This window comes from Heptranchias perlo, chromosome 2 (assembly GCF_035084215.1).
Source record: "Heptranchias perlo isolate sHepPer1 chromosome 2, sHepPer1.hap1, whole genome shotgun sequence".
NCBI classification, from domain to species: domain Eukaryota; kingdom Metazoa; phylum Chordata; class Chondrichthyes; order Hexanchiformes; family Hexanchidae; genus Heptranchias; species Heptranchias perlo.
In genome coordinates this window covers 156,690,483-156,718,425 of record NC_090326.1, presented here as the reverse complement: position 1 = coordinate 156,718,425, position 27,943 = coordinate 156,690,483, and the positions used below count along the sequence as shown (strand labels likewise).

The 27,943-nt window shown below is 46.5% G+C and overlaps 1 protein-coding gene across 2 annotated transcripts in view; it reads left to right on the top strand.

Annotated features, from left to right (window-relative positions):
* scn5lab (sodium channel, voltage gated, type V-like, alpha b) overlaps window positions 1–27,943 on the top strand; it is a 321,528-nt gene that overhangs the window by 30,748 nt on the left and 262,837 nt on the right. The window contains exons 6-7 of one of the 2 annotated variants that reach the window (XM_067967964.1): window positions 14,431–14,572; window positions 20,003–20,232. In XM_067967964.1, coding sequence (XP_067824065.1) covers window positions 14,431–14,572; window positions 20,003–20,232 — 372 coding nt within the window. Of the gene's footprint in view, window positions 1–14,430; window positions 14,573–20,002; window positions 20,233–24,065; window positions 24,132–27,138; window positions 27,511–27,943 lie in introns of those variants that run through there. The other variant, XM_067967957.1, reaches the window with a different exon arrangement.

Below are 27,943 nucleotides of genomic sequence, written 5' to 3'. Positions count from 1 at the left end.
CCACCATCATAGATGCCAGCATCCAACTAATTTGGTTCACCCAACATGACATTAAGAAGCAACTGAGTGCACCGTACACAGCAAAGGCCTTGACAATATCCTGGCTTTGGTACTGAAGATCTGCACAAACTGCCACAAGTAACTGCCTCCCAGCCCTCCGCTCAACTGTCCCCAGTACAACAGTGGCCACTGGCATCAACCCACCAATGTAGAAAATTGCCCAGGTATGTTCTATCCACAAAAAACAGGACCAATTTAACCAGCCCAATTACTGCCCTATCAGTCTCCTCCCAATCATCATTAAAGTGATGGAAGAAGTAACTAATAGTGCCGCCAAACAACACCTACTCTCCAATAGCTTGCTCATCGACACTGAGTTTGGATTCTGCCAGAACTGCTTGACTCCAGACCTCATGACCTTGATCCAGACATGGACACAAGAGCTGAATGCCAGAGGAAGTAGCTGCCCTCGACATAACGGTAACATTTGACTTAGTATGACGCCAGGGAACTCCACATTACAACAGTGTTTACACTCCTAAAGCATTTCATTGGCTATGAAGTGCTTTGGGACATCCTGAGATCGTGAAAGGCGCCATATAAATGCAACTTCTTTCTTGCAAAAATGAGTCAGTGGAGTTCAGGGGATAAATCATCCAATGGCTGGAGTTTAATCTGACACAAAGGAAGATGGTCATGGTCGTTGGAGGCCAATCATCACAGCCTTAGGGGGACATGGCTGCAGGAGTTCCTCAGGGCAGTGTAGTTGCTCCAACCATTTCAGTTGCTTCACCAATGACCCCCCTTCTGTCATAAGATCAGGAGTGGTCCACTCACTGACAATTCTACAATATTCAGCTCCATTCACAACTCCTTTGACAACAAAGCAACCCATGCCATCCTAGATCAGCATCGAGGCTTGGGCTGACGTTCATGCCTCGTAAGTGTCAGGCAATGGTCATCAGGTGGGTGAGTCTCATAGGTGAGATCGGATAGGCATGAGGGGAAATGGAAGAGAAACCAGAGAAAGATGTTGGTTGAGGGCTAGGGGCAGGGGTAAGCCTGAGGGGAAATCTGTCTTGATGGGCAAGCGGGGGAAACAGCAGAGGCAGCGGAACAGATGGTCTCAGTCTTAGTGAGAAAGAAGTCCAGGAGCTGCTTACACTATTATTGGAAGTGAGGAAGGAGAAGCAGAGTAGAGGGGTTTAAGGAGATAGTAGATAGGGGAGAAAAGAAGCCAGGGCGGCAGTTATTGAGCAGAAGATGGGATGGTGAATAACAGAGATTTTCAGAGATAAGAAACAATACCGGAACGGACAGCAAGCTGATCAGCACCTGGAAAAGAAAAATTGGACCCACAAAAGGGCAGGATTGGGTACTAAATATTCCTAGATACAAGGTGTTACGGAAAGATAGGGAAGGAAAGATAGGAGGGGGGTGGGAGTATTGATTAAGGAGAGTATTGCAGTGCTGGAGAGAGAGGATGCCCTGGAGGGATCAAGGACAGAATCTATTTGGTTATAGTTAAGAAATAGAAGAGGTGCCATAACTCTACTGGGTATATTCTATAGGCCACCAACTAGTGGGAAGGATATAGAGAAGCAAATTTACAGGGAAATTACAGAGAGGTGCAAAAGCCATAGAGTAGTGATAACGAGGGATTTCAACTATCCTAATATAGACTGGGATAACAATAACATAAGGGGCAAAGAAGGGAGGAATTTTTGAAATGTGTTCAGGATAACTTTTTTGACCAGTACGTTTCTGGCCCAATGAGGAAAGAGGCATTGCTGGACTTGGTTCGAGGGAATGAGACAGGCCAAATGGAGCAAGTGTCAGTGGGGGAGCATTTAGGGAACAGCGATCATAGTATCATAAGGTTTAGAATAGAATAATGGAAAAGGACTTTGACCACTCTGAAGTAAAAATACTCAATTGGAGGAGGGCCAATTTCAGTGGGATGAGAACAGATCTGGCCTGGGTAAATTGGCATCATAGATTGGCAGGCAAAACTGTAATTGAACAGTGGGCACCTTTAAAGAGGAGATGATTTGTGTACAGACAAAGTACATTCCAACGAGGGAGAAAGGTAGGGCAACTAAAGCCAGAGCTCCCTGGATGACAAAGGAGATAGAGAATAAGATGAAGTGGAAAAAAGTGGCATATGACAGGTGTCAGGTTAATAACACAAGTGAGAACCGGGCAGAATATAAAAAGTTCAGAGGGGAAGTGAAAAAGGAAATAAGAGGGGCAAAGGGAGAGTATGAGAATAGACTCGTGACCAACATAAAAGGGAATCCAAAAGTCTTCTACAGACATGTAATTGTAAACGGGTAGTAAGAGGAGGGGTGGGGCCGATCAGGGACCATAAAGGAGATCTGTTCGTGGAGGCAGTGGGCATGGCTGAGGTGCTAAATGAGTACTTTGCATCTGTCTTTACCAAGGAAGAAGATGCTGCTAGAGTCTCGGTAAAGGAAGATCTAGTTAAGATACTGGATGGGCTAAAAATTGAGAAAGAAGAGGTACTGGAAAGGCTAGCTGTATTTAAAATAGATAAGACACCCGGTCCGGATGGGATGCACCCTAGGATGCTGAGGGAAGTAAGGGTGGAAATTGCGGAGGTACTGGTCATAATCTTCCAAACATCCTTAAATACGGGGATGGTGCCAGAGGACTGGAGAATTGCAAACGTTACATCCTTGTTCAAAAAAGGGTGTAAAGATAAACCCAGTAACTATAGGCCAGTCAGTTTAACCTCAGTGGTGGGGAAACTTTTAGAAACAAATTAACAGTCACTTGGACGACTGTGGATTGATTAGGGAAAGCCAGCATGGATTTGTTAAAGGCAAATCATGTTTAACTAATCTGATAGAGCTTTTGATGAGGTAACAGAGTGGGTAGATGAGGGCAATGCAGTTGATGTGGTGTATATGGATTTTCAAAAAGTGTTTGATAAAGTGCCACATGGTAGGCTTGCTAATAAGATGTGGCCCATGGAATAAAGGGGGCAATAGCAACATGGGTACAGAATTGGCTAAATGACAGGAAACAGAGAGTAGTGGTGAACTGTTTCAGACTGGAGGGAGGTGTACAGTGGTGTTCCCCAGGGGTCGGTGCTGGGACCACTGCTTTTCTTGATATATATTAATGACTTGGACATGGGTGTACAGAGCACAATTTCAAAATTTGCAAATGACACAAAACTTGGAAGGGTAGTAAACAGTGAGGAGGATAGTGATAGACTTCAAGAGGCTATAGACACTCTGGTGGCATGGGCGGACGCATGGCAGATGAAGTTTAACGTGGAAAAATGCGAGTTGATACATTTCGGTAGAGGCAATATAAACTGGAGGGCACAATTTTAAAAGGGGTGGAGGAACAGAGAGACCTGGGGGTGTATATGTGCATAAATTGTTGAAGGTGGCAGGGCAGGTTGAGAAAGTGGTTAAAAAGGCATACGGGGTCCTGGGCTTTATAAATAGAGGCAAAGAGTATAAATGCAAGGAAGTCATGATGAACCTTTATAAAACACTGGTTTGGCCACAACTGGAGTATTGTGTCCAGTTCTGGGCACCGCACTTTAGGAAAGATGTGAAGGCCATAGAAAGGGTGCAGAGATTTACTAGAATGATTCCAGGGATGAGGGACTTTGGATATGTAGATAGACTGGAGAAGCTGGGATTGTTCTCCTTGGAACAGAGACGGTTGAGAGGAGATTTGATAGAGGTATTCAAAATCATGAAGGGTCTAGACAGAGTAGATAGAAAGAAACTGTTCTCATTGGTGGAAGGGTCAAGAACCAGAGGGCATAGATTTAAGGTGATTGGCAAAAGAACCAAAGGTGACATGAGGAAAAACTTTTTTACACAGCGAGTGGTTAGGATCTGGAATGCACCCCCTGAGGGGGTGGTGGAGGCAGATTCAATCATGGCCTTTGAAAGGGAACTGGATAAGTACTTGAAACAAAAAAATGTGCAGGGCTACAGGGATAGGGCGGGGGAGTGGGACTAGCTGGATTGCTCTTGCATAGAGCCGGTGTGGACTCGATGGGCCGAATGGCCTCCTTCCGTGCTGTGACCTTTGTGATTCTGTGATTCCATGATTTCGGGTGGGACCATCATCAGGAACAAAACGGTCAGGATGGAACAACCATTGCCGCAAAGTGTTGTCCGTCGGATTCAGTTCCTGGTGAGGGCTCAGTGCTGGTCAGGACCTGAGTCCAAATGCAATACAAAATGAGACTTTCCCCATTAAGATTATGAAAAAGTTTGGAAAAGTTATTACAAAACACGTGCAGGAAATCTGAAATAAGAACAGAAAGTCCTGGAAATGCGCAGCAGGTCTATCAACGTCTGAGAGAAAAAGAAAGGTTAATGCTTCAGGCGGAACTATTCGCAGTAATGGTCGTGATATTAATTTAAACTGTCAACTGAAATGTCATAACGTTCAACATGCAATCAATTACTTTAAAGTACAGTGATCCAAATACAGCCATCATTTTGTGCCTAGTAAGATGCCACACACAGCAGCTGAGATGAATGACCAGTTAATCTGGTTTTTGATGGTGGTGGTTTGAGGGAAGAATGTTGGCCAGGACACCAGAATTCCTTGCTCCTCTCTGACTGGAAACACAACAACAACAACAACTACTACTACTACTACTACTACTACTACGACTTGCATTTATACAGCACCTTTAACTAGTGAAACGTCCCAAGTCGTTCCACAGGACCGATTATCAAACAAAATTTGACACCGAGCCACGTAAGGAAATGTTAGGACAGGTGACCAAAAGCTTGGTCAAAGAGGTAGGTTTTAAGCAGCGTCTTAAAGGAGGAGAGAGAGAGATAGAGAGGCGGAGAGGTTTAGGGAGGGAATTCCAGAACTTAGGGCCTAGGCAGCTGAGGGCACAGCTGCCGATGGTGGAACGATTAAAATCAGGGATGCGCAAGAGGCCAGAATTGGAGGAGTGCAGATATTTCGGAGGGTTGTAGAGCTGGAGGAGGTTACAGGAATAGGGAGGGGCGAGGCCATGGAGGGATTTGAAAACAAGGATGACAATTTTAAAATCGAGACGTTGCCAGACCGGGAGCCAATGTAGGTCAGCGAGGACGGGGGTGATGGGTGAATGGGTCATTAATATCAACCTGAACCACCAGAATTTAATGCTTGATCCGAAGGATGGCACCTCTGACATTGCAGCACTCCTTCAGCACTGCACTCGAGTGTCAGCCTGGAGTGCGAGCTCAGGTCCTGGTACATGACTCAATTGCACGACCTCCTGACTCAGAGGTGAGAGCACAGTGAGCTGAGCCAAGCTGACACACAAGAAACACTTTTATTAACTGAAGTAATAGGTGGAGTGTTCACCCTTAAGGAGCAAGATCCATTTTCTCGAAAGCTTTATAACTCATGAGTTTGTTGATTTAAAAAATAGAAGTTACTGCTGTTGTACACTGAAAATATGCATCTAGATGCTTGGAATCATTATCCTGAAACAGTAACCCTGAGTAAGAATGGGACCAGTTCAGTAGGACATAATTTCTTAAAAGAACTACTGTACAACTTTAAACTTCTCTCACCCAGAAAGGATGGGGAATTCGGAACATTTTAAGCACTAAATATAAAACATTGATCAGTGAGCTTTTAGCACTTTAGTTACAGCAGAATATTGCGAAATGTGGTCGACTGATTTTAGGGAATACTTTTCCGTTTACCAAATAACGGTGCTATAGTTGGGCAATTTGGCAGCACCCAGCGCCGAGCAATGTCTGAGTTGATCGGCATTCGCATACGCAGCTAACGTAACAATATTGACAGAATATTGACTGAAGCGACTTCATTCAGCCTGCTGACTGGGGCCTAGGTTGTAGTTGCAACCCTCTCATCGTTAATAATGTGCTTTTGCAGGTCTCTCTCTTTTTTTAGAGAGATGGTTGAGTCTTATCCTCATGAACGCAGCCTGTTTATCTGACCAGGGAAGGGTTCAGGAGACCTGATATAAAGTAATCTCCACAAGCAACGGCCGCCTTGCTGGAGTTACCATGGTGATCGTAGCTACCTTCATCCATGCAACGATTATGGGCTACATAAGCTGTCTGTGGCACAGAAGAAAATGAACAGATTCCTATTGTGGCCACCTCAATATTCAGTTTGCCTTTTAGTGTCGAAAGGATTAAGTTAGAGTACCTCATTGGAGTTGTGGGGCTGGAAATTGGGCCATGTAGCGCCCGTTGTTTCGGCATTAAGCGGCCTCTCGAAGTGCCAAGGTGGCGTCTTGGCTGCGCGTGCACGTTTCCAGCGTGACGTGCGCCGGACGCCATCTTGGTATGGAGTTAGCGCGTGTGCAAATATCGAATGCCGGCAGCGTGTAGAGAGAGAATGGATACAATCAGTGTGCAACGCTGAATTAAAGTGAGAGACTCCATTTTGGAACTTAACACTCAACTCAATGCACAGCCTTAACCCAGACCATCTGAACGTGTCTTAGAGTGCCTGGAGGACCCCCCCACCAGCGCTATTTAAAGGGACCATGCAGAATTTACAGGCTAGTGACTGGATTATTGCTTTTGGCTGCTGATGCATTTGTAACTGTTTTTGGAGGTCTCCTCTACTTGAATACTAGGACGTGGGGACATAGCCTAACATTTAGAGTCAGGACGTGCAGGAGTGAAGTTAGGAAATGCTTCTACACTCAAAGGTTGGGAGAAGTTTGGAACGCTCTTCTGCAAATGGCAGCTGATGCTAGTTCAATTGTGAATTCTAAATCTGAGATTGATAGATTTCTGTGAACCAAGGGTATTAAGGGATATGGGGCTAAGGCGGGTATATGGAGTTAGGTCACAGGTCCACCATGATCTCACTGAATGGCAGAACAGACTCGACGGGCTACGCGCCACTGCCACTTGCTGCCTCCTGTTATGCTCCACCTTCTTCTGCAACAAACCGGGACATGTGTGTGGGTGTTGTGCCTGTCATGGTTGAATAGCTGCCAGTGTGTGTAGCCTGTGAGCTGTGGGTGGGCGGCTTGCAACAGTGGTAATGTGTAAGGGTGAGAGGAAGCATTTGATTGGAAGAGTTGAGTACTGATTGAAAGAGCTTGTTTGTATGTGGGTGATGGGGGGTGTAGTGCATGGAGCAGTTGGTGGGAGACGCCACTTGACAGTTGACTTCACTCACCTTGACCACTCGTGCCAAAGCACTGAACTTCTTCTTGCGCTGCATCCCTGTCCTTGGCGCTATGCGCCTGGCATTGACATTGTCCCCCGCTGCCTCCCACTGCCTTTTGGCCCTTTGTCTGGAGGGCCTCTTGCCACCACCCACACCCCCCCCCCCCCCACTCCAGATATAAGATGTCCCTCCTTCTGTCCACCTCTTGCACCAAGGTGCATCAGCAGAGAACCTTGGTGCATGCACTCTCACAGGCCTGGTACCAACTCAGATCAGCAGATTGGTAAGGTCTGGCATGCAGATTGGAGGTTGTGGGATTTAGTAGTGTGCAACCTTTATTCAATGTTTTAACATAACTCATCAATGTTTAAACATAGGGACGGGACCTTCATCTGTGTTCTCCGTTCAGACTCCGTGCAGACGGCAGACTGTTATTTTTAGCAAATAACAGACACTGGCTACCTTTAAGAGATTTTAAGAGACATCCTCCCTTTAAGAGATTGGGGCTCCCCCTGCTGGTGAAAAGTGCGAATTGCATTGAATCGACGTGCAAGGCCTGGATTTCACCGCAGATTGACGGTGAGCACCGAGGCCGGACGAAGTTCTCCTCCTGCCTGAACAGGGACCATTGGGTGCGGGTTAATAGCGGATCACGCTACCCACGCCCAATAATAGGCACTATCGAATTTTCTGCCCCCCTTGGTTTTCACACTGATACTTTGCTGCTTTTTAAGAAGTTAAGATAAATAACATCTTTTTAACACTGCCCCATGTTTAAATTGAATGATTTTAAGTCCATTCAGTGAGATTATGGCTGACCCGTACCTCAAGTCCATTCGCCTGCCTTTGGTTCGTATCCATTACTACCCTTACCGAATAAAAATCTATCCACCTCAATCTTGAAAGTTTCAATTGACCTCCAGCAGCCACAGCCTTTTGGGCGAGAGAGTTCCAAATTTCCACTCCCCTTTGTGTGAACAAATGCTTCCAGATTTCACTCCTGAATGGCCGAGCTCTAATTTTAAGATAATGTCCCCCCATCTTGTGCTGGATTCCCCCACCAGAGGAAATAGATTCATTGTGTCTACCCTATCGAATCCTTTTATCATTTTAAAACACCTCGATCTGATTACTCCTCAACCTCCTATACTCAAGGAATACAAGCCAGGCTTATGCAACCAGCCCTTGTAATTTAACCCTTTACGACCCGTTACCATTCTGTTGAATCTGCGCTGTAACTCCCCCACCCCCCGCCTCCAAGACCAATAAATGCCACAATGACGGAGCGCCTGGTGACAAATCTAACAGCGCCCACCGCATCACAAACTGCTGCCGTGGAAGCTCAGACGGCTGCCAGCTTGGCTCTGGGTGACACGGTTGAAAGGGGCTCGCAGGGGTGTCACAGCCCTCTGTTGTCCGGCAGAGCACTCGGAGTGCAGAGGCGCCGCCTCAGGAGAGCGGTCTTGGCTCCGCGCAGACACGGAACCTGTCTGACATGTTCCGGATGTGCCTGACCAGCTCGTCGCATCGCTCCCCGACGTGACACTTCCGCATGCTCTGGCGCCTCCCGCTCCAGCCCGCTCAATATCGCTCGGGCTTCATCGAAAGCCACGCTCCCAGGGGCTCCCTCGATACTTTGCCACTCACTCCCAGGTCTGCTGCGGATCTCCCTCTCTCTCTCTTTGCCAGTGGCGCTGACCCACATCCTGAGGGCTCAACCTGTTCTTTGCAGCCGTGGGAATGGTTGAAGTCGGCCAGGTTCTGATATTTCACCGCAAAGGCCTGCAATTCGAGATGGGGGGGGGGAGAAAGAATCCGCTTTAAAAAAGCCGATTTTAAGAAAGAAACAAAGATGGAACACAAGAACATAAGAAATAGTTGCAGGATTGGCCATAGGGCCCCTCGAGCCTGCTCTGCCGTTCAATAAGATCATGGCTGATCTTCGACCTCAACTCCACTTTCCTGTCCACGTTCCGCACCCATGAGGACGGCCTCAACCGGGATCTTGGGTTCATGTCACGCTACACGTAAGCCCAGCAGCGAACAAAAGCGATCTGTTTTGTATATAACGGGTCATTTGCTGGCTTTCTCTGCCTTCTGGATGTTTCTGCCTCTCTCTCTCTGTTTTTTTTTTCTGTTTGTTTTTTTTTGTTGACTGTATATTCGGGGGCTCTATAGGTAACACCTCTCTGTCTGAACACGGTGATTGCCTTGGCAACGGGCAGTTGCAAAGACTATCTGTAATCACCATGTATTGTTCTGTGATTTATAAATGCGTAGGCTTTGAGGAGTTCCTGACATTTACCTGAGGAAGGAGGAAGCCTCCGAAAGCTTGTAAATTTCAAATAAAATCGTTGGACTATAACTTGGTGTTGTAAAATTGTTTACAATTGTCAACCCCAGCCCATCACCGGCATCTCCACATCATCACCACTTTCCTGTCCAATCTCCATGTCCCTTGATTCCCCTAGAGTCCAAAAATCTATCGATCTCAGCCTTGAATGTACTCGACGACTGAGCATCCACAGCCCTCTGGGTTAGAGAATTCCAAAGATTCACAATCCTCTGACTGAAGAAATTCCTCCTCATCTCAGGCTTATATCTAGAGGACTAGAGTACAAGGGGGCAGAAGTTATGCTGCAGCTATACAAAACCCTGGTTAGACCGCACCTGGAGTACTGTGAGCAGTTCTGGGCACCGCACCTTCGGAAGGACATATTGGCCTTGGAGGGAGTGCAGCGTAGGTTTACTAGAATGATACCCGGACTTCAAGGGTTAAGTTACGAGGAGAGATTACACAAATTAGGGTTGTATTCTCTAGAGTTTCGAAGGTTAAGGGGTGATCTGATCGAAATTTATAAGATATTAAGGGGAACGGATAGGGTGGATAGAGAGAAACTATTTCCGCTGGTTGGGGATTTTAGGAGCAGGGGGCACAGTCTAAAAATTAGAGCCAGACCTTTCAGGAGCGAGATTAGAAAACATTTCTACACACAAAGGGTTGTAGAAGTTTGGAACTCTCTTCCGCAAACGGCAATTGATACTAGCTCAATTGCTAAATTTAAATGTGAGATAGATAGCTTTTTGACAACCAAAGGTATTAAGGGATATGGGCCAAAGGCAGGTATATGGAGTTAGATCACAGATCAGCCATGATCTTATCAAATGGCGGAGCAGGCACGAGGGGCTGAATGGCCTACTCCTGTTCCTATGTTCCTATGTATGGCCGACCCCGTATCCTGCGATTATGCCCCCTAGTTCTGGACTCTCTAGCCAGGGGAAACAACCAGATTTTTGCTGCCCAGTTTGCGTTAAAAATGGGCAGAATGTCGGGCTATGAACAGGATGGGTGACAATCCTGCTGGAGTGCCAGGGGTTTATGTCGTTACCCTTTACCCAGTGCGTGAGTTTTATCAGCTCACAACCAAACTATTGGAAGCAGCACCTTAATGCAATGATATGCTCTATCGAGAGGGGAAGAAAGAGGGGAAAAGGGAAGACTGTCACATAATCTGATGCAAACACACATCGCAGAGAATAGCAGCACTGACAGCAGCTGAGAGGAGCCCGTGGCCCACAGTGTGTAACCCAGGTGGGGTGGGGTGGGGTTGGAGTGGGCAAAGGGAGAGTTGCATGTCGGAAATGTTTGGGAAAATTAGGATGAGATTTTTTTATAGTAAGGAGAGAATGAATAGAAATCAACAGTAAACCCATTCAAGAGTGGTGTACAGAAGCTGCTTATTGCAAACCTATTTATAGACGTGTTAGTAAAGGAGATATAATGGCCAAGTTTCTGTTAAATAAGCCCCTGGAGACACCATCAACGATCTGATTATCCCGTGTCTCGATTAGAAGACCAGATCCTAAAACCAATGTAGCCACCGCAGCTGTGCTTGTGCTGAGTGAGACTTTGACAGCTTTCCAATAGCCCAAAAGGTCCTGGTGGCACAGACACATCAGGCTTTCCGGTACAGTCGACAGACAGTCACATGTGATTTCCAAAGTGATTGTGAACTGGCTCCACTGCAATCAACCTCAAACAGCTCATCATTGGAATAACAGCAGCACACTTGGCTGGGATGCTTTTTCCAATTGAGCTTCCTCTCCTTGTAATTTTAGATGATAGAGGCAAGTACGGGGATTGCATAAACATTCTCCCCGTGGGTCAACCGTGGGATGCTTTGTTAGACTTGTTCATTTGCTACAATTGGTGGCCACGTCTTCAGCTGCCTAGGCCCTAAGCTCTGGAATTCGCTCCCTAAACCTCTCTGCATCTCCGCCTCTCTCTCTCCTCCTTTAAGACGCGTCTTAAAACCTACCTCTTTGACCAAGCTTTTGGTCACCTGTCCTAATATCTCGTTGTGTGGCTCGGTGTCAGTTTTGCTTAATAACGCTCCTGTGGAGCACCTTGGGATGTTTTACTACGTGAAAGGTGCCATTTAAATGCATGGTGTTGTTGTTGTAGTAGTAGTAGTAGTAAGTAGTAGTAGTAGTAGTGACCATCTCTCGGCCCATCTGAGCTTTTGGATGTCTGAAAAGACCCCGCTTATGTATGCAGAATGACCGTGATTCTCTGTGCTCCCATTATTTGCCTACCGAATTATCAGCAAACATGTTCACAGGCATTGGGAGCAGGACAGGAAAGCGATGTGAGTCAGAACCAAGTTAGTGGGGAAACGGGAGATAAAGCTGGGTTGGACAAATATCGCTCAGTGGTGAAACCTGAGAATCAATGGGTCGAAAATTGCATTGTAAACAATTGAGGTTGAGGCTGTAACGTGAGAGATGTAGGGTAAATAGGCAGGTTACAGGAAACTGTTATCAGAAGTGATCTTGCAAAATAACAGAGTGATATGAGAAATACAATCTCTCAGTTACACCATCTGCTCTTCACTATATAAGTAGAGGTAGATATAATCTGACTTACGAGTTATATTCTTTTATCTCCACTGCACTCACTAAAGCTGAAGCGGTTGATCTGTATTGCGTATATTCTGGTCTGGGTCAATTTGGGAGAACATAAGAACATAAGAAATAGGAGCAGGAGTCGGCCACATGGCTCCTAGAGCCTGCTCCACCATTCAATCAGATCATGGTTGATCTTTGACCTCAACTCAGCAGCGCTAATCATAGAATTACATTGAATTTACAGCACAGAAACAGGACATTCGGCCCAACAGGTCCATGCCAGTGTTTATGCTCCACACGAGCCTCCTCCCTCCCTACTTCATCTAACCCTATCAGCATATCCTTCTATTCCTTTCTCCCTCATGTATTTATTTAGCTTCCCCTTAAATGCATCTATGCTAGTCGCCTCAACTACTCCTTGTGGTAGCGAGTTCCACATTCTAACCACTCTCTGGGTAAAGAAGTTTCTGCTGAATTCCCTATTGGATTTATTAGTGACTATCTTATATTTATGGCCCCTAGTTCTGGTCTCCCCCACAAGTGGAAACATCTTCTCCACGTCTACCCTATCAAACCCTTTCATAATAATCTTAAAGACCTCTATCAGGTCACCCCTCAGTCTTCTCTTTTCTAGAGAGAAGAGCCCCAGCCTGTTCAATCCTTCCTGTTAGGTATAACCTCTCAGTTCTGATATCATCCTAGTAAATCTTTTTTGCACCTTCTTCAGTGCCTCTATATCCTTTTTATAATATGGAGACCAGAACTGTGCACAGTACTCCAAGTGTGGTCTAACCAAGGTTCTATACCAGTTTAACATAACTTCAGAGATGGATAAAGAGATCAGTGGGAGTTGTGACTTAGCAAGAAAACCTATAAAGTTACAGAATTATCCAGCAATTTCCCTTTAAGGCTACTGTGTATTTCAAGCATTTTCTATTGGTAGATCCACAAGTTACTCAAAACCTGATGATGTCAGTCCCGATTCAAACAAACTTGGTCCTTCCGTTCAAATGAATTGGCTCCATGAACAGAATATATTCTACCACTATATGCACGTTGTAGAGTTGTGCTTTTGTCACCTCTGGACTTGATCTATCTTGCTGGCCTCTCGTCAGCCACACTTCATAAATTCATTCATATTCTGTCCCACGCTAATTTCCAATGTCCATCACTCTGCATCCTAAACAAATCTCTGCTGGCTCCCCATCTCCCAACGCAAAATCTTCATCCTCATCTTCAAATTGCTCCATGGCCTTGCCCCACCCTATTGTTGCCACTTCCTCCAGCCTTGTGTAAAAGAAAGAACTTACATTCATCCAGCGCCGTTCACATCTGCGGAATGCGCCCAGTTGTTTCAAAGCCATTGAATATAGTTTGTAGGGAAATGCAGCAACCAGTCCCACAAACGGGAAATGAGATGAACGGTCAGTTAATCTGTTTTGGTGCTGTTGGTCCAGGGATGAATATTGGCCAGGACACCAGGAGAACTCCCTGCTCTTCTTCAAATTGTGCCATGGTATTTTTTTTATGCCCCCTGAACAGGCATTTAGCGTGTCATCCAAAAGAATGAGACTTCTGTCTTAGGCATCTCTTTGAAACATACAAGATTCTGAGGGGGCTTGACAGGGTAGATGGCCAGAGATTGCTTCCAATGGCTGGAGAGTCTAGAACTAGGGGACATAGTCGCAGGATAACGGGTCGGACATTTAAGACTGAGATGAGGAGGAATTTCTTCACTCAAAAGGTTGTGAATCTTCGGAATTCTCTAACCTAGAGGGCTGTGGATGCTGAGTCGTTGGATATGTTCAAGGCTGAGATTGATAGATTTTTGGACACTAGGGGAATCAGGGGATATGGGGATCCGGCAGGAAAGTGGAGCTGAGGTCGAAGATCAGCCGTGATCTTATTGAATGTCGGAGCAGACTCGAGGGGCTGTATGGCCTACTCCTGCTCCTATTTCTTACGTTCTTATGTTCTTAGAAGCAAGAATGCTACCACTCAGCCAAACTCACACTCTACGCCCCTTCCAGCATGCTTTAGTCCTCAAACTCTGGTCTTTTGTGCAATATCTCATTCCTTCGTCCCAAGATTGGTTCAGAGCCTTCAAATGTCTCAGCCCTCCTCTCTGAAACTCCTGGTGTCTCTCTAATTCTCTCTTCACCTTTAAAAAGCCCATCCTTTTTGACCAAGCTCTCGGTCACCTCTCTTGACTTCTGCACTAGAGTCCGTTCCTTTAACCTACTTATTTTACCCCTCAACCTCTGTAAAATGCCTTGTGATGTTCTCTGCGTTAAAGGTGCTATATAGATTCAGATTGTTGTTGAGTATGTGTTTTCTGTTTTCCTTTTACAGAACGTGCCCTGAAGAATTTTCTTGTATAAAGGCTGGAAGAAACCCTGATTATGATTACACCAGTTTTGACACTTTTGGATGGGCCTTTCTCTCTCTGTTCCGTCTAATGACACAGGACCTCTGGGAGAAACTCTATCAGCAGGTTAGTGGCAGTACTACCAATCCCAGCGGTAAATCCAGTGAAACACAGCAGCCAAATTTTACACAGCAAGACCTATTGAGGTCATAATTTTAGCCCTGTGTTAGCCCACTTTCTCTGACCTGCCTGACCATTTTTTCTTCATCGGGGAGGATGAGTTGATCTGGCCCATAGTTGGCTCCTCAGCTATCACCAGGTTTGGGGCTGAGAGAAGGCCCACAATTATAGGCTGGTATATAAACCTCTACCACCTAGAAGGAAAAAGGGCAGCAGGCGCATGGGAACACCACCACCTGCACGTTCCCCTCCAAGTCGCACACCATCCCGACTTGGAAATATATCGCCGTTCCTTCATCGTCACTGGGTCAAAATCTTGGAACTCCCTTCCTAACAGCACTGTGGGAGAACCTTCACCACACGGACTGCAGCGGTTCAAGAAGGCGGCTCACCACCACCTTCTCAAGGGCAATTAAGGATGGGCAATAAATGCCGATCTTGCCAGCGACGCCCATATTCCAAGAATGAATTTTTTTAAAACCATGGCAAAATTTTCCCTCCCCAACCCCCCCACTTCCCCTAGAATCTTTAGTTGGGTGTGTGCAATGACATTTAGGTAATGAAGTTCTCTCCAGTCATTGTCAGTATTATTGAAATTGGGCTGACAGAAATACCAGTTTGCAAGACTAAATAAATCTCCTGCCTGATTTTTGCTTTTGCCCCCCCTCCCCCCTGCCCCCCAAGGTGGGGTATGCTGCTACCTTGAGATGTACCCTCTTTCTAACCCTGCCTCAATCAGTTAATTCCTTGGTAAAGGAACAGCCTAGTTCAAAGGCCTAACTACAATGATGCAAGTGGTGCAGTCACACCAGGGCCTACAAGGTCATTGGTGGTCGAATCCTAGAATCCTAGAATCTTACAGTGCGTTCCAGATCTTAACAACCCTCTGTGTGAAAAAATTTCTCCTCATTTCCCCTCTAGTTCTTTTGCCAATTATTTTAAATCTGTGACCTTTGGTTACTGACCCACTTGCCAGAGGAAACAATTTCTCCCTACTTGCTCCTTCGAAGCCCCTCATAACTTTGAACACCTCTATCAGGGCTCCGCTTAACCTTCTCTGCTCTAAGGAGAACAATCCCAGCTTCTCCAATCTCTCCACATAACTGAAGTCCCTCATCCCGGGTATCATCCTGGTAAACCTCCTCTGTACCCTCTCCAAGATCTTGACATCCTCCCTAAAGTGTGGTGCGCAGAATTGTACACAATTTTCCAGCTGGGCTCTAACCAGTGATTTGTAAAGGTTTAGCATGCCTTCCTTGTTTTTGTATTCAATGCCCCTATTTACAAAGCCAAGTATCCCACATGCTTTCTTGACCGCCTTATCAACTTAGAATGACGGGAATAGTTACCCGTACTTATCTGCATTATGTACTGAAGCCTATGAACCGCTCTGGTGAGTGAGCGATGGATGGAGTAAAGAGAGGGAGGAGGACAGGAGGCCTGGTACACCGCCTGGTGCAAGGCCTGTCCACCGCAATTTCTTTCTTGCGCTTGCATTTTGAAATCTGCATGGTGCTTTTTTCTCCAAAAAGATTTTTTCTGCTCGAAGTCTATTTGATAATAAAAAAGTTTAAAATCCCTAGACTGCAATTAAACTCGTGTATAGATCATAAACCGATCCACTTTAAAGTCACTTTGGGTTTGTTTTACAGCCTGTTGCCAAACAAGTGATTTTCGGTGATTGCAAAATGAATCAAAAACAGCCGTGTAAGAAATTTAAAAAAGTTTTTCTGCAGGACACGTGATTTCATACACTATGATTCTGAGTGAAGACACACTTTACGAAATTTCGCTTAAACGTTCTCCATTCTGCGGTCTTTCAATAATCCTTTGATTTATAGCTGCCTCCGTTACCAGAATCAAATAACTCACTATCTACCAGTTGAATAACTTCCTATCAGATGATCCTAGCTGGAAATGCTCACCACCTTATATATAACCCGAAGAAGACCCTACAAGAAACCCCTATAAGAAACCCCTCATGCCCACCAACAGTTGCTGCTTTCTGCTTGAAGTTGACTTCCTCTCTAAATCGTAAGATAAATTCACAAAGGTCTTGAATCAAATAGTCCTTTGAGGTCAGGATTTGATCGTGGACCCACTGAATGGGATTCCTTCCGTGGTATTTCTTCATCGTATCACCTTGAATGCGGGGGCGGGGGAGGCCCACTTGAGGGCCAGAGCGGTGTTTAGGGGCAGAGCCCTGGTGGGAGTCCGATTGCTGTTTGGATTTTAAGCATTTTGGGCTGTAAGAGAATAACTTTCCATTGTCATCATTGCTTTACTCACAGCTTTAATGCCAACACCAACCACGAAAGATACCAGAACACAAAACACAATGATTAACCTTCCTCTTCCATAGGCAATTAAAGCAATTTAGGCCCAATTGCACAAAAAGGCTTTGAATGCTGGGATCAATTGAAATTTTCAAGAGTGAGATCAATAGATTTTTATTAGGTAAGGGTTTCAAGGGATATGAAACTAAGGAGGGTAAATGGAGTTGAGGTACAGGTCAGCCATGATCTAATTGATTGGCGGAACAGGCCCCAGGGGCTGAATGGCCTCCTCCTGTTCCGATGTTCCTATGAAAGAAATGCAGGTGCTCCCAGCCCCTCAAAGATTGCTGGCTGCTCCAAATTCCAACCCAGCGACATTGGTGGACTCCCAGCGTGTCACGCTCTATGTGCTGGGAGTGCCGTCAAGCTATGTTACTTGTGCTGACCTTGCTTTATGCAGCAAATTCAGCTCATCCAGTCCAGGAAACTGCGCTCCCAACGATACAGCGTCAGGACACCATTATTGGCCCCAGTGTAAGTCCACAGCTAGTACACCAGTTACTTAAGAGAAAAGAACGAAAGAAAGAATTGCATTTATATAGCGCCTTTCACGACCTCCCAAAGCGTTTTACAGCCAATGAAGTACTTTTGAAGTGTAGTCACTGTTGTAATGTAGGAAACTCGGCAGCCAAATTGCACACAGCAAGGTCCCACAAACACTGTGATAACAACCAGATCATCTGTTTAAGTGATTCTAGCTAAACATTGGGACGACCGAAGCCATTGTCTTTGGTCCTTGCCACAAACTCCGTTCCATAGCCACCGACTCCATCCCTCTCCCTGGCCACTGTCAGAGGCTGAACCAGACTGTTTGCAACCTTGTCGTCCTATTTGACCCCGAGATGAGTTTCTGACCACATATCCACTCCATCACCAAGACCGCCTACTTCCACCTCCGTAACATCGCCCATCTGCCCAAATTAGTGGTAGAGGCAGGGACCCTCAACTCTTTTAAAAAGTACCTGGACCTGCACCTAAAGTGCTACAAGCTGCAGGGCTACCGACTGGGTGCTGGAAGTTGGGATTAGAATGGGCACCTGGTTGTTCTTTGAGCCGGCGCGGACACGATGGGCCGAATGGCCCCCTTCTGTGCTGTATCTTTTCTATGGTTCTATGGTTTCCGCCCCTGCCTCAGCTCATCTGCTGCTGAAACCCTCATCCATGCCTTTGTTACCTCTAGACTGGACTATTCCAAAGCTCTTCTGACCGGCTTCCCATCTTCCACCCTCCATAAACTTGAGCTCATCCAAAACTCTGCTGCCCGTATCCTAACTCACACCAAGTCCCGTTCACCCATCACCCCTACGTTGGCTGCCAGTCCGGGAATGCCCTGATTTTAAAATTCTCACCCCTGTTTTCAAATCCTTCCACGGCCTCAAATTTTATTTGATAATGCTCCTGTGAAGCGCCTTGGGAAGTTTTACTATGTTAAAGGCTCTATATAAATGCAAACTGTGGTTGTTGTAGTGATATTGGTTGAATAATAAAAAATGGAGCCTCCCTTTAACGTCTTATCCAAAAGGCAGCATTTCTGATAGTGCAGCACTGCATTGAAGTGTCAGCATAGATTACATGCTCAAGTCACTGGAGCAAGACTAGAACGCACTACCATTCTGGTTCAAAGGCAAGTGTGCTACCTACTGAGCAACAGCTGATACCATTTAATGAGTCACCTCAGTGTTTAAATGATCTGTGTACAAGTAAGTTTAACTTGTGTTATCACTCAGCAACGATGTAATTTACATCCTTCAAACATCTTAAGGATGAGATGTTAAACCGAGACCCTGTCTGCCCTCTCAGGTGGATGTAAAAGATCCCATGGCACTATTTTGAAGAAGAGATAGTAAACAGTGAGGAGGATAGCGATGGACTTCAAGAGGATCTTGACACTCTGGGGGCATGGGCAGGCACGTGGCAGATGAAGTTTAACGTGGAAAAATGCGAAGTGACGCATTTCGGAAGGATAAATAAGGAGAGGCAATATAAACTAGAGGGCACAATTCTAAAAGGGGTGGAGGCACTGAGGGATCTGGGGGTATATGTGCATAAATCGCTGAAGGTGACAGGGCAGGTTGAGAAAGTGGTTAAAAAAACATACGGGGTCCTGGGCTTTATAAATAGAGGCATAGAGTACAAAAACAAGGAAGTCATGATGAACCTTTATAAAACACTGGTTCAGCCACAACTGAAGTATTGTGTCCAGTTCTGGGCACCGCACTTTAGGAAAGATGTGAAGGCCTTAGAGAGGGTGCAGAAGAGATTTATTAGAATGATTCCAGGGATGAGGGACTTAAATTACTTGGATAGACTGGAGAGGCTGGGATTGTTCTCTTTGGAACAGAGATGGTTGAGAGGAGATCTGATAGAGGTGTTCAAAATCATGAAGGGTCTTGACAGAGTGGATAGAGAGAAACTGTTCCCATTGGTGGAAGGGTCAAGAACCAGAGGGCATAGATTTATGGTGATTGGCAAAAGAACCAAAGATGACATGAGGGAAAAACTTTTTTACACAGCGAGTGGTTAGGATCTGGAATGCACTGCCAGAGGGGGTGGTGGAGGCAGATTCAATCATGGCCTTCAAAAGGGAACTGGTTAAGTACTTGAAACAAAAAAAATGTGCAGGGCTACAGGGATAGGGCGGGGCAGTGGGACTAGCTGGATTGCTCATGCATAGAGCCGGCACGGACTCAATGGGCCAAATGGCCATCTTCCGTGTTGTAACCTCCTATGATTCTATAACAGCAGGGAAGTTCTTCCCGGTGTCCTGGCCAATATTTATCCCTCAACTAACATCACTAGAAAACAGATTATCTGGTCATTATCGCATTGCTGATTGTGGGACCTTGCTGTGCACAAATTGTCTGCCGCGTTTCTTAACATTACAACAGTGAGTGAAAGGCTCTGTGTAAATGCAAGTTCTTCGTTTCTTCTTTCTAAACCTTCAGCCATCCTTTCCCTTGACACGTGCTGACTGATCCTGCTGCAGCTGCTGTGCATTGCCTGTTTATGTGACCTAGCCCTTTTTCTTTTTGATGCACAGACCCTGCGATCCTCCGGGAAGGCGTACATGCTCTTCTTTGTAGTGGTCATCTTCCTCGGGTCCTTCTACCTCATCAATTTGATCCTGGCTGTTGTGGCCATGGCCTATGATGAGCAGAATCAGGCCACCATTGCAGAAAACGAGCAGAAGGAGAAAGAATTTCAGGAGACGATGGAACAGCTTCGGAAACAGCAGGAACAGGTCTGTGCCCAGTATATCAATAACAACAAGTTACATTTATTATAGCGCTGGTAACATAGTGAAAACCTCCCGAGGCCCCTTCACAGGAACGATATCAAACAAAAAAAAAATGGACATCGAGCCACATAAGAAGTTATTAGGGACAGGTGACCAAAAGCTTGGTCAAAGAGGTAGGTTTTAAGGAGCGTCTTAAATGAGGAGAGGGAGGTGGCGAGGCGGAGAGGTTCAGGGAGGGAATTCCAGAGCTTAGGGGCGTAGGCAGCTGAAAGCACGGCCGCCATTGGTGGGGGCGAAGGAAGTCGGGGATGCGTAAGAGGCCAGAATTGGAGGAGCGGAGATCTCGGAGGGTTGTAGGGCTGGAGGAGGTTACAGAGATAGGGAGGGGCGAGACCATGGAGGGATTTGAAAACCAGGATGAGAATTTTTAATTGGAGGCATTGCCGGACCGGGAGCCAATTTAGATCAGCGAGCACAGGGGTGATGGGGAACGGGACTTGGTGCGAGTTAGGATACGGTTTTTGATTGGCTGAAGTTTATGGAGGGTGGAAGGAAGATGGGAGGTCAGCCAGGAGAGCATTGGAATAGTTGCACTTGTACCACTGACCAACAGAGGAATTAAACTCTCTATCGTGATCTTCTGCTCGTTACGTTCCCTGGGTGAATCTTAGTAGTGAGGAAACTAAGAGCTCGGTGCCGTACTACAATGCCTCTATGCAGTATGTGTTTATGTAAATGTGTGTGTGTGTGTGTGTGTGTGTGTGTGTGTCTGGCAGCTGACGCCTTCCAAAAATAGTGGGAGGCAAGTGCCAGAATATCCGGGCACTGCGAGGAATGAAGGGGAGCCCTGATCCTGCAACAAGGAATGGAAGGACTGGAGCTGACAGCAGCGCCAGCAGCACTCGGCCGAAAGCTTGGATTGCTGTGCCTCCTCCTGTCAGCGAGTGCTGCAGACTCCCCGTGGTCTGCCTGCTTACTGCAGAAAGGCTGCCAACATTTATAATAAGTGGGCAGCTCCCATCTCTCTCTTAATTATTATTATTATTATTATTATTATGCCTGTTTTATCTTGAAATTGAACTGCAGGCCCCAATGGGGCAGGTCATTGCCAAGGTTGTAAACAGCACACAGTAGACAAGGTAAATCGAAAAAAGTAGATAGAAGATGGACGGGGAAATTGGACCGCCATCTCTTTCAGGGTCGGAATGGGGCTGAGAAGCACCAAATTTCCTGGTGCTTTCTCCCGCGGCCTCTAGCGTAATAAATTGGAAAGCCCATTGGTGAAGGATAGAATACTAGAGCCTGGTCTTCAGTTGCTTCTAAGCCTTTATTCACAGAGATCCACATTACCCACTCCACACCCTAGAGAAGCTCTCAGATAAATGGATACAAGAGAGTCCCCAATTGATACCCACCACCTGAATACAATTAACACTAATTGATATAAATCACATGGATACAATTAACATCAAGGGGTGCCTGAAATACGTCCGACGCCATTTTGGTTCGGGCGATATTCTGGTGGCCGCCCAAAGACAGATGTTGGGGCCCCTGACATATGTTAATGAGGGGCCTAACACCTGTTCCAGGACCCATCCAGGATATATAGTACTGAGTGGAGGATGCAGTGGGCCTCTTCCGCTCTACCTTTAGGTGCTTCAGCTGCCTAACCAGCGGTCCTTAAAGGGACCACTGGGGGCTACCACCAAAACGCTAAGATTTCTCCTTTAAACTTACCTTCATATGGAGCCAGTGGGTCGGGTGGGGGGGGAGTGGGTGGTGGGGAGTGGGTGGGGAGTCCCTTTCTTCTCCCCCCCCCCCTCACCCCCTCCCAGGACCTATCTGAGGGCCGCTGTCAGTGAGTCAGCCGGCCCAAATTGGTCATCCTCGACTCAATTGGTGTCTGCGGCTTGCCGTTGAGGCCCAGGGCCCGATTTGGTACGAGCCTCAGACTTCCGGCACACGCACCGAGCAGATCGCCTACTTCGGGCCTGAAAACGGGCCTAAACCAATTTCTAGCCCAGAGTGTTTTCAGTGATTGAGGAATCTAGAGCAAGGGGACATAGACATAAGATTAGGTCTTTGTTACACAGTGGGCGGTGAGGCTGTGGAATGTGGTACCGGAGTCAGAGACCACAAGTCAACATTTAATAGGGTGGGTGAAGGAAAAGGGGAATAAGTAGATATAAGGAGAGGATAGGAACATGGAATTAGAACTACTGCTCGTGTGGAGGATAAACACCCACATGGGCTGGTTGGGCCAAACGGCCTGTTGGCGAGTTGCAATTTCGATGTAATCTTGGTGATTAGGTGATACCAACTCTGTGCTTTGAAAGCCTAAAGGTTGTGGGAGGAAGGGAAGGCCGAGGGATCGAGGGGCTCCACACGTTTAAAGTGCTGATCGAGAACAAGTCAGTCGGCCATAACATCGTGAGAACTCTCTCTTCAAATTGTGCCAAGGGGATCAGGCAGAGGGGGTGGGGTGGGGGAGGGTGAATTTCCTTGCAGCTCTTCCCTCTCGTGGGTAAACGGGGTTTCTGCCGCACTTACGGCGAAGGAGCTCCGAGGAAATTCACCCCTCCCAACCCCCGCCCCCCCCCCCTCAAGTCTCGGATTAACGTCTGATCACCGAGGACGACACCAATTCAGCACTGGCCCAATACTGTTAGCCTAGATTATAAACTAAAGTCCCAACTCTGGGCTCAACCCCTCTGCCTTCAGAATTAGAGGCGAGAGTTTGTATCAACTGAGCCAAGCCGACACAAGAGAATAAAAGAAAAATAATTGATTGCATTTTTGGAGTGAGAAGGTATTGAGAGTAGGTCGTGTTGATATATGGAAAAGATAGAAGAGTGTTTGTCGTCTTCTGTTCCTAAAGAGTTTTTATTCTTCCCCCATGCTGTAGTGCAGTGGATATATTACTGGACTAGTAATCCATATGCTTGGATTAATAATCTAGCAGTACGCAGGTTCAAATCCCACCCTGGCACTTTGAGAATTTGAATTCAGTTTTAAAAATCTGGAAATAAAAAGCTGGTATCAGTAAAAGTGACCACAACACTGTCGGATTGTCATCAAAACCGGTTCCCTATCGCCCTTTAGGGAAGGAAACCTGCCGTGCTTACCCAGTCTGGCCGATATGTGACTACACATGGTTGACTCCTAACTGCCCTTCAAAGTAGCCTAGCAAGCCACTCGGTTGTATCAAAGGGCTACAGTGGTTCAAAAAGAAGGCTCGCCACCACCTTCTCAGGGCAACTTGGGATGGGCAATAAATGTCGGCCTTGCCAGCGATACCCAAATCCTGGGCATGAATTTTTAAAAAAAGTTTCCCGCACATAAACATGTCCTAGCCCTGTTAGTAGCACTCTGTGCCATTTGGTGTGAATTCCTTTTTTGTTAACTTGCCAATTCTACGTAGCACAAGGAGTGATGGAATCTGGCATTTAGATTTGGGAATCAGGTGTGCACAGGTTATAAAGTCTGAATATGTAACTGGATCAATCTGATGTTGTCGTAACACCCCCATGAACTGGTTGTACAGATGAGCTGAGGGGAGCTGATGGTATGACAGACAGACATTAATCAGGGGAGTTCTTTCCCTTCAGACCATGGCTCTGTGTCAAGGATACCACGTATATATGGACGCATGCACCTATACTGCTCCTCAAAAAAACCCCCACCATGAATGGCAATAAATGGAAGGTGCTGTTTCATAAATTATTTATTGGAAACCTTTTCACAGGCATTGAATAGATTGGGGAACGAGACCATATCGAGAAGTTCCTCTGAGAGATCACATTTAAGTACAAAGAGCGCCAAAGAAAGAAGTAACAGACCCAGGAAGAGAAAAGAACTAGGAAGATTGGAAGAGGGGATAGATGAGGAAAAGGCACTCAGGTCGGGCTCGGAAGAAAGCTTACCCCAGAAGGTAATTTATGTGTTGTATGCTGCACAGTCCCAACATCCCATGATCTTATCAAATGGCGGAGCAGGCACGAGGGGCTGAATGGCCTACTCCTGTTCCTATGTTCCTAGAAGGGAGCTCTTATCTATCTGCTTTTCTGGAATTGTGCTTCTGCTGTTCTTTTATGTTTTATCCCCTGTTGGCAATAACTGCTACCCTAGTACTACAAAATCAAACTAGATACAATCCTTAGCAGAGTTAGATTCATCCCACTCTGCACCGCGTACTAAAAACAAAAGGTGCTCAGAGTAATTGAGACAATTAAGGGCCGATTTTCAAAAGGGAATTGGATAAATATTTGAAAAGGAAAAAATTTGCAGGGCTATGGGGGAAGAGTGGGGGTTGGGGGGGAGTGTGGGACTAATTGGATAGCTCTTTCAAAGAGCCAGCACAGACATGATGGGCCGAATGGACTCCTTCTGTCCTATCTCATACTGTGATTTTAACCTTGCCCACTTGGCAGAAACCGGCCGGGCAGGCAGTTAAAATGGCCACAGCGACTTACCCCTCATTGATCCCACTCCTTTCCCCCAGAGCAGGTCAGCAAGGACAGGGGTGATGGATGAGCAGGGTTTATTGCAGGACAGGATACATGCACTGCATTCTGGAGTTGGAGGATGTGAAGTCAGAAGAAGAGAATTGGAATAATTAGAGTAGAAATTGGACATCGCTGTGCCTGTTTTCCGAATCGAAAACAGGGGGCAAAAATAACAAATTTCACGTGGCTATGCTCTGCGCCGCAAGGACGCTCGAAAAACGTCCGACGCCCTATTGGCCGTGGATGTTTTCAGGCGTCAGGGTGGCCACCTAAAACAGGCATTAGGCCCCTTGTATATGCTAATAGTGGGGAGGGGCCTAGCGCCTGGTTTAGGAGCCCTCTGTGACAGTGGGCTCCCACGACGATCGGAGCCGGTGCCGGGCCTGGTCTGCACAGGCTTTCCTGGCGTGGATAGGGCCTAGGAATCGTCCGCCAACCAAAAAGGTAAGTTTTAATTTATCTTTTAAAATTCACATGGAGCCAGGAGGGGCGGGAATGTGTTGACTTCCTTCCTACTAAGGCTCACCACGACAACACACTTCGAGTATGAGACACGCAATAGTGGAATTTGTGGATCAGACTTTATTCATACACAGTACAGGTGGTCAATCTGTACTGTATAGAGGAGTAGCAATGGGTTGAGTAGAATGGGCCTGTATTCTCTGGAGTTTAGGAGAGGTGATCTCAATGAAACGTATAAAATTCTTAGATGGTTTGAAATGGTAGATGCTGAGAGGTTGTTTCCCCTGCTGGAGAATCTAGAACTAGGGGGCATATTCTCAGGATAAGGACTGAGATGAGGAGAAATTTCTTCACTCAGAGGGTTGTGAATCTTTGGAATTCTCTAACCAGGAGGGCTTTGGATGCTCAGTCGTTGAGTATATCCAAGACTGAGATGGACAGATTTTTGGACACGAAGGGAACCAAGGGATATGGGGATTGGGCGGGAAAGTGGAGTTGAGGTAGAAGATCAGCCATGATCTTATTGAATGGCAGAGCTGTCTCAAAGGGCCATGTGGCCTACTGCTGCTCCTGTTTCTTATGTTCCTCTTTCTTTCCAACCCTCCGAATTAACTCTGGAAAAACCCACCCATCTGGTACACCTCAGTTTGCCTCCTTCAAAGATATACTTCACAGATAAGACTTCATGATTGATCTGCTCTTGGATTCTTTCAAGAACAGCTTATTTACATAAACAGTCTTAGTTGAGTACATTCCATAAATAAGACTTCCTGACAAACTGTTCTCGGATCCTTTCAAGAATAGTTTATTGATACCTTATTTACCTAAACATCCACTCTATACCAAGGTTAATTGATCCCTCTGCCTTTGTTTATTATATATTCCACTAGTCCCTGCAGCTATACATTAATCACTCATGGTCAATGTCATCCCAAACACTATCTCTTAGCACAGACATCCCTTGTAGATTGTTATCAGACCTTTGAAGAAGACCATATAATCCCTCATCTCTTCTCCCAGCCCCCTTCTGGTTTCCTGTTTATCTTAGAAAGCTTGTTGCTTCCACAACCAGTTGTAGTTATACAGGGTGGTTCGATTATTAACCCATAACTCTCCAACATGTCGAATAGAATGCTCCTTTGCCCCTCCACAGCACTCCTGTTGGCCGTAATTCCCACCCGTGGGAAGGCGGTGTGTCATGAGGATGGTTGTGTTGGGCGACCAATGGCGGGAGCGTGGGGCTGGCGGGGCGGTTGGAGGCAGGAGGGTCATGTGACGACACCTCCAGGAATATGTCCAACCGGAATTGGCAACGCTAACCATCATGGCAGCTTCGTGAACCTATGGAAAGAAGGGGACAGGGAAGGGCACCGCGTCATCTTCTGCCCCACGGCCATGCTGGACCCGAGTCCCCAGCACGCCCATGGAAACCTGAGGGGAAGGAGTCCTCGGACCTGCCCGTTTTACAAGGAGGTGTTTCAGGCCTTTTAATGGCTCTTCTTGCATTTTTATTTTGTCATTTTTTTTTGTCAACCTGGCATTTAGACTTTCGTACCCATCCGTCCCAAGCTTCGTTTATCGGCCAGAGAGTTGTCCTCTGACTGTGACTGATATCACTCTGTACAAAAGGTAGGTGGGATGGTGGGTGATGGTTCTGAAAGTTGTTTCTGATCGCCACTTGCGGGATCGGAGAGGAGTTTCCTGGATATCTTTTTTTTTGTTCCCCTGACTTAGCCGAGGGCGTTTTGTTTCAATCTTGCTTTTTTGCCTCTACCAGGAGACTGCATGGCTAGTGGTGGGTGGAGAGTTTTGGAGAGGGGGGGGGGGGGGGGAGAAGGGGGGCCGCGGGATGGTCATTAGTTGACTTCATGGGACAGGCTCGATGGACCAGCGTGGTCTCCTCCTGTCCATCCGTTTCGTGGGTTGCCGCGAATGTAAGCCTTTCTTTCTGATCTCGATTTCTTTTTGCAGCCTCTCATGACGCCCATCTTTTCGAACCATCACCCGCTCAGACGGGGAAGCATATTCCGCTTCCCGCCTCAATCCGTAGACAATGCCTTTGAGAACGGATCTGCAGATGACGAGTGCAGCGTCTTTGACGACAGCGAAAGTGCCGGGGGCTCCCTGAGCCTGCCTCCATTCCACAGGACAAACAGCAACCAGAGCCATGGGAGTCACCGATCCATCCCGGTCACACCCAACCTGGCGGCCAACGGGCAGAGGAAAGTGCTCAGCGCCGTGGACCGGAACGGAGTGGTGTCCGTGCTTGGAGGACCCCCCAACTCACCAACCACTCTCCTCCTCCCTCAAGTGATCGTGGACAAGCCATTCATTGAAGACAATGTAAGAACTGTCGTCTCTTAAAAGCTTTTTTTTTAAATTGAGAAGATGTTTCCGATACTGGTTAATCGCTTTACTTGAAATAACACTGTTCAGGAAATCACGTGAGCAATAGAAACAAAAAAAAAATGGTCAATAGACAAGTCCTCTGGATTTTTGCCAGAGAAAACTCTTTTGGGTGGGAATGGAAATCATAACAGGTGGTAAATGTTGGATAGCCGGGCCTAACCGGTCACCTCTCGTACACATTGCTCAGTCTTGCATGGATGTTCCTGTGGTTGTCAAACCATTTTTGACTTTCTCTTCCTTCCCCCCCCCACCTCCCCACTTCTCATTCATTCTTCTTACTGGCACCAGTCGCCCTCTGGTATCTCACCGGAGCAGCCATTACGTGAGCCTTGACAGTGAGTCTCGGCAGGTTATTCAACCACAAAGG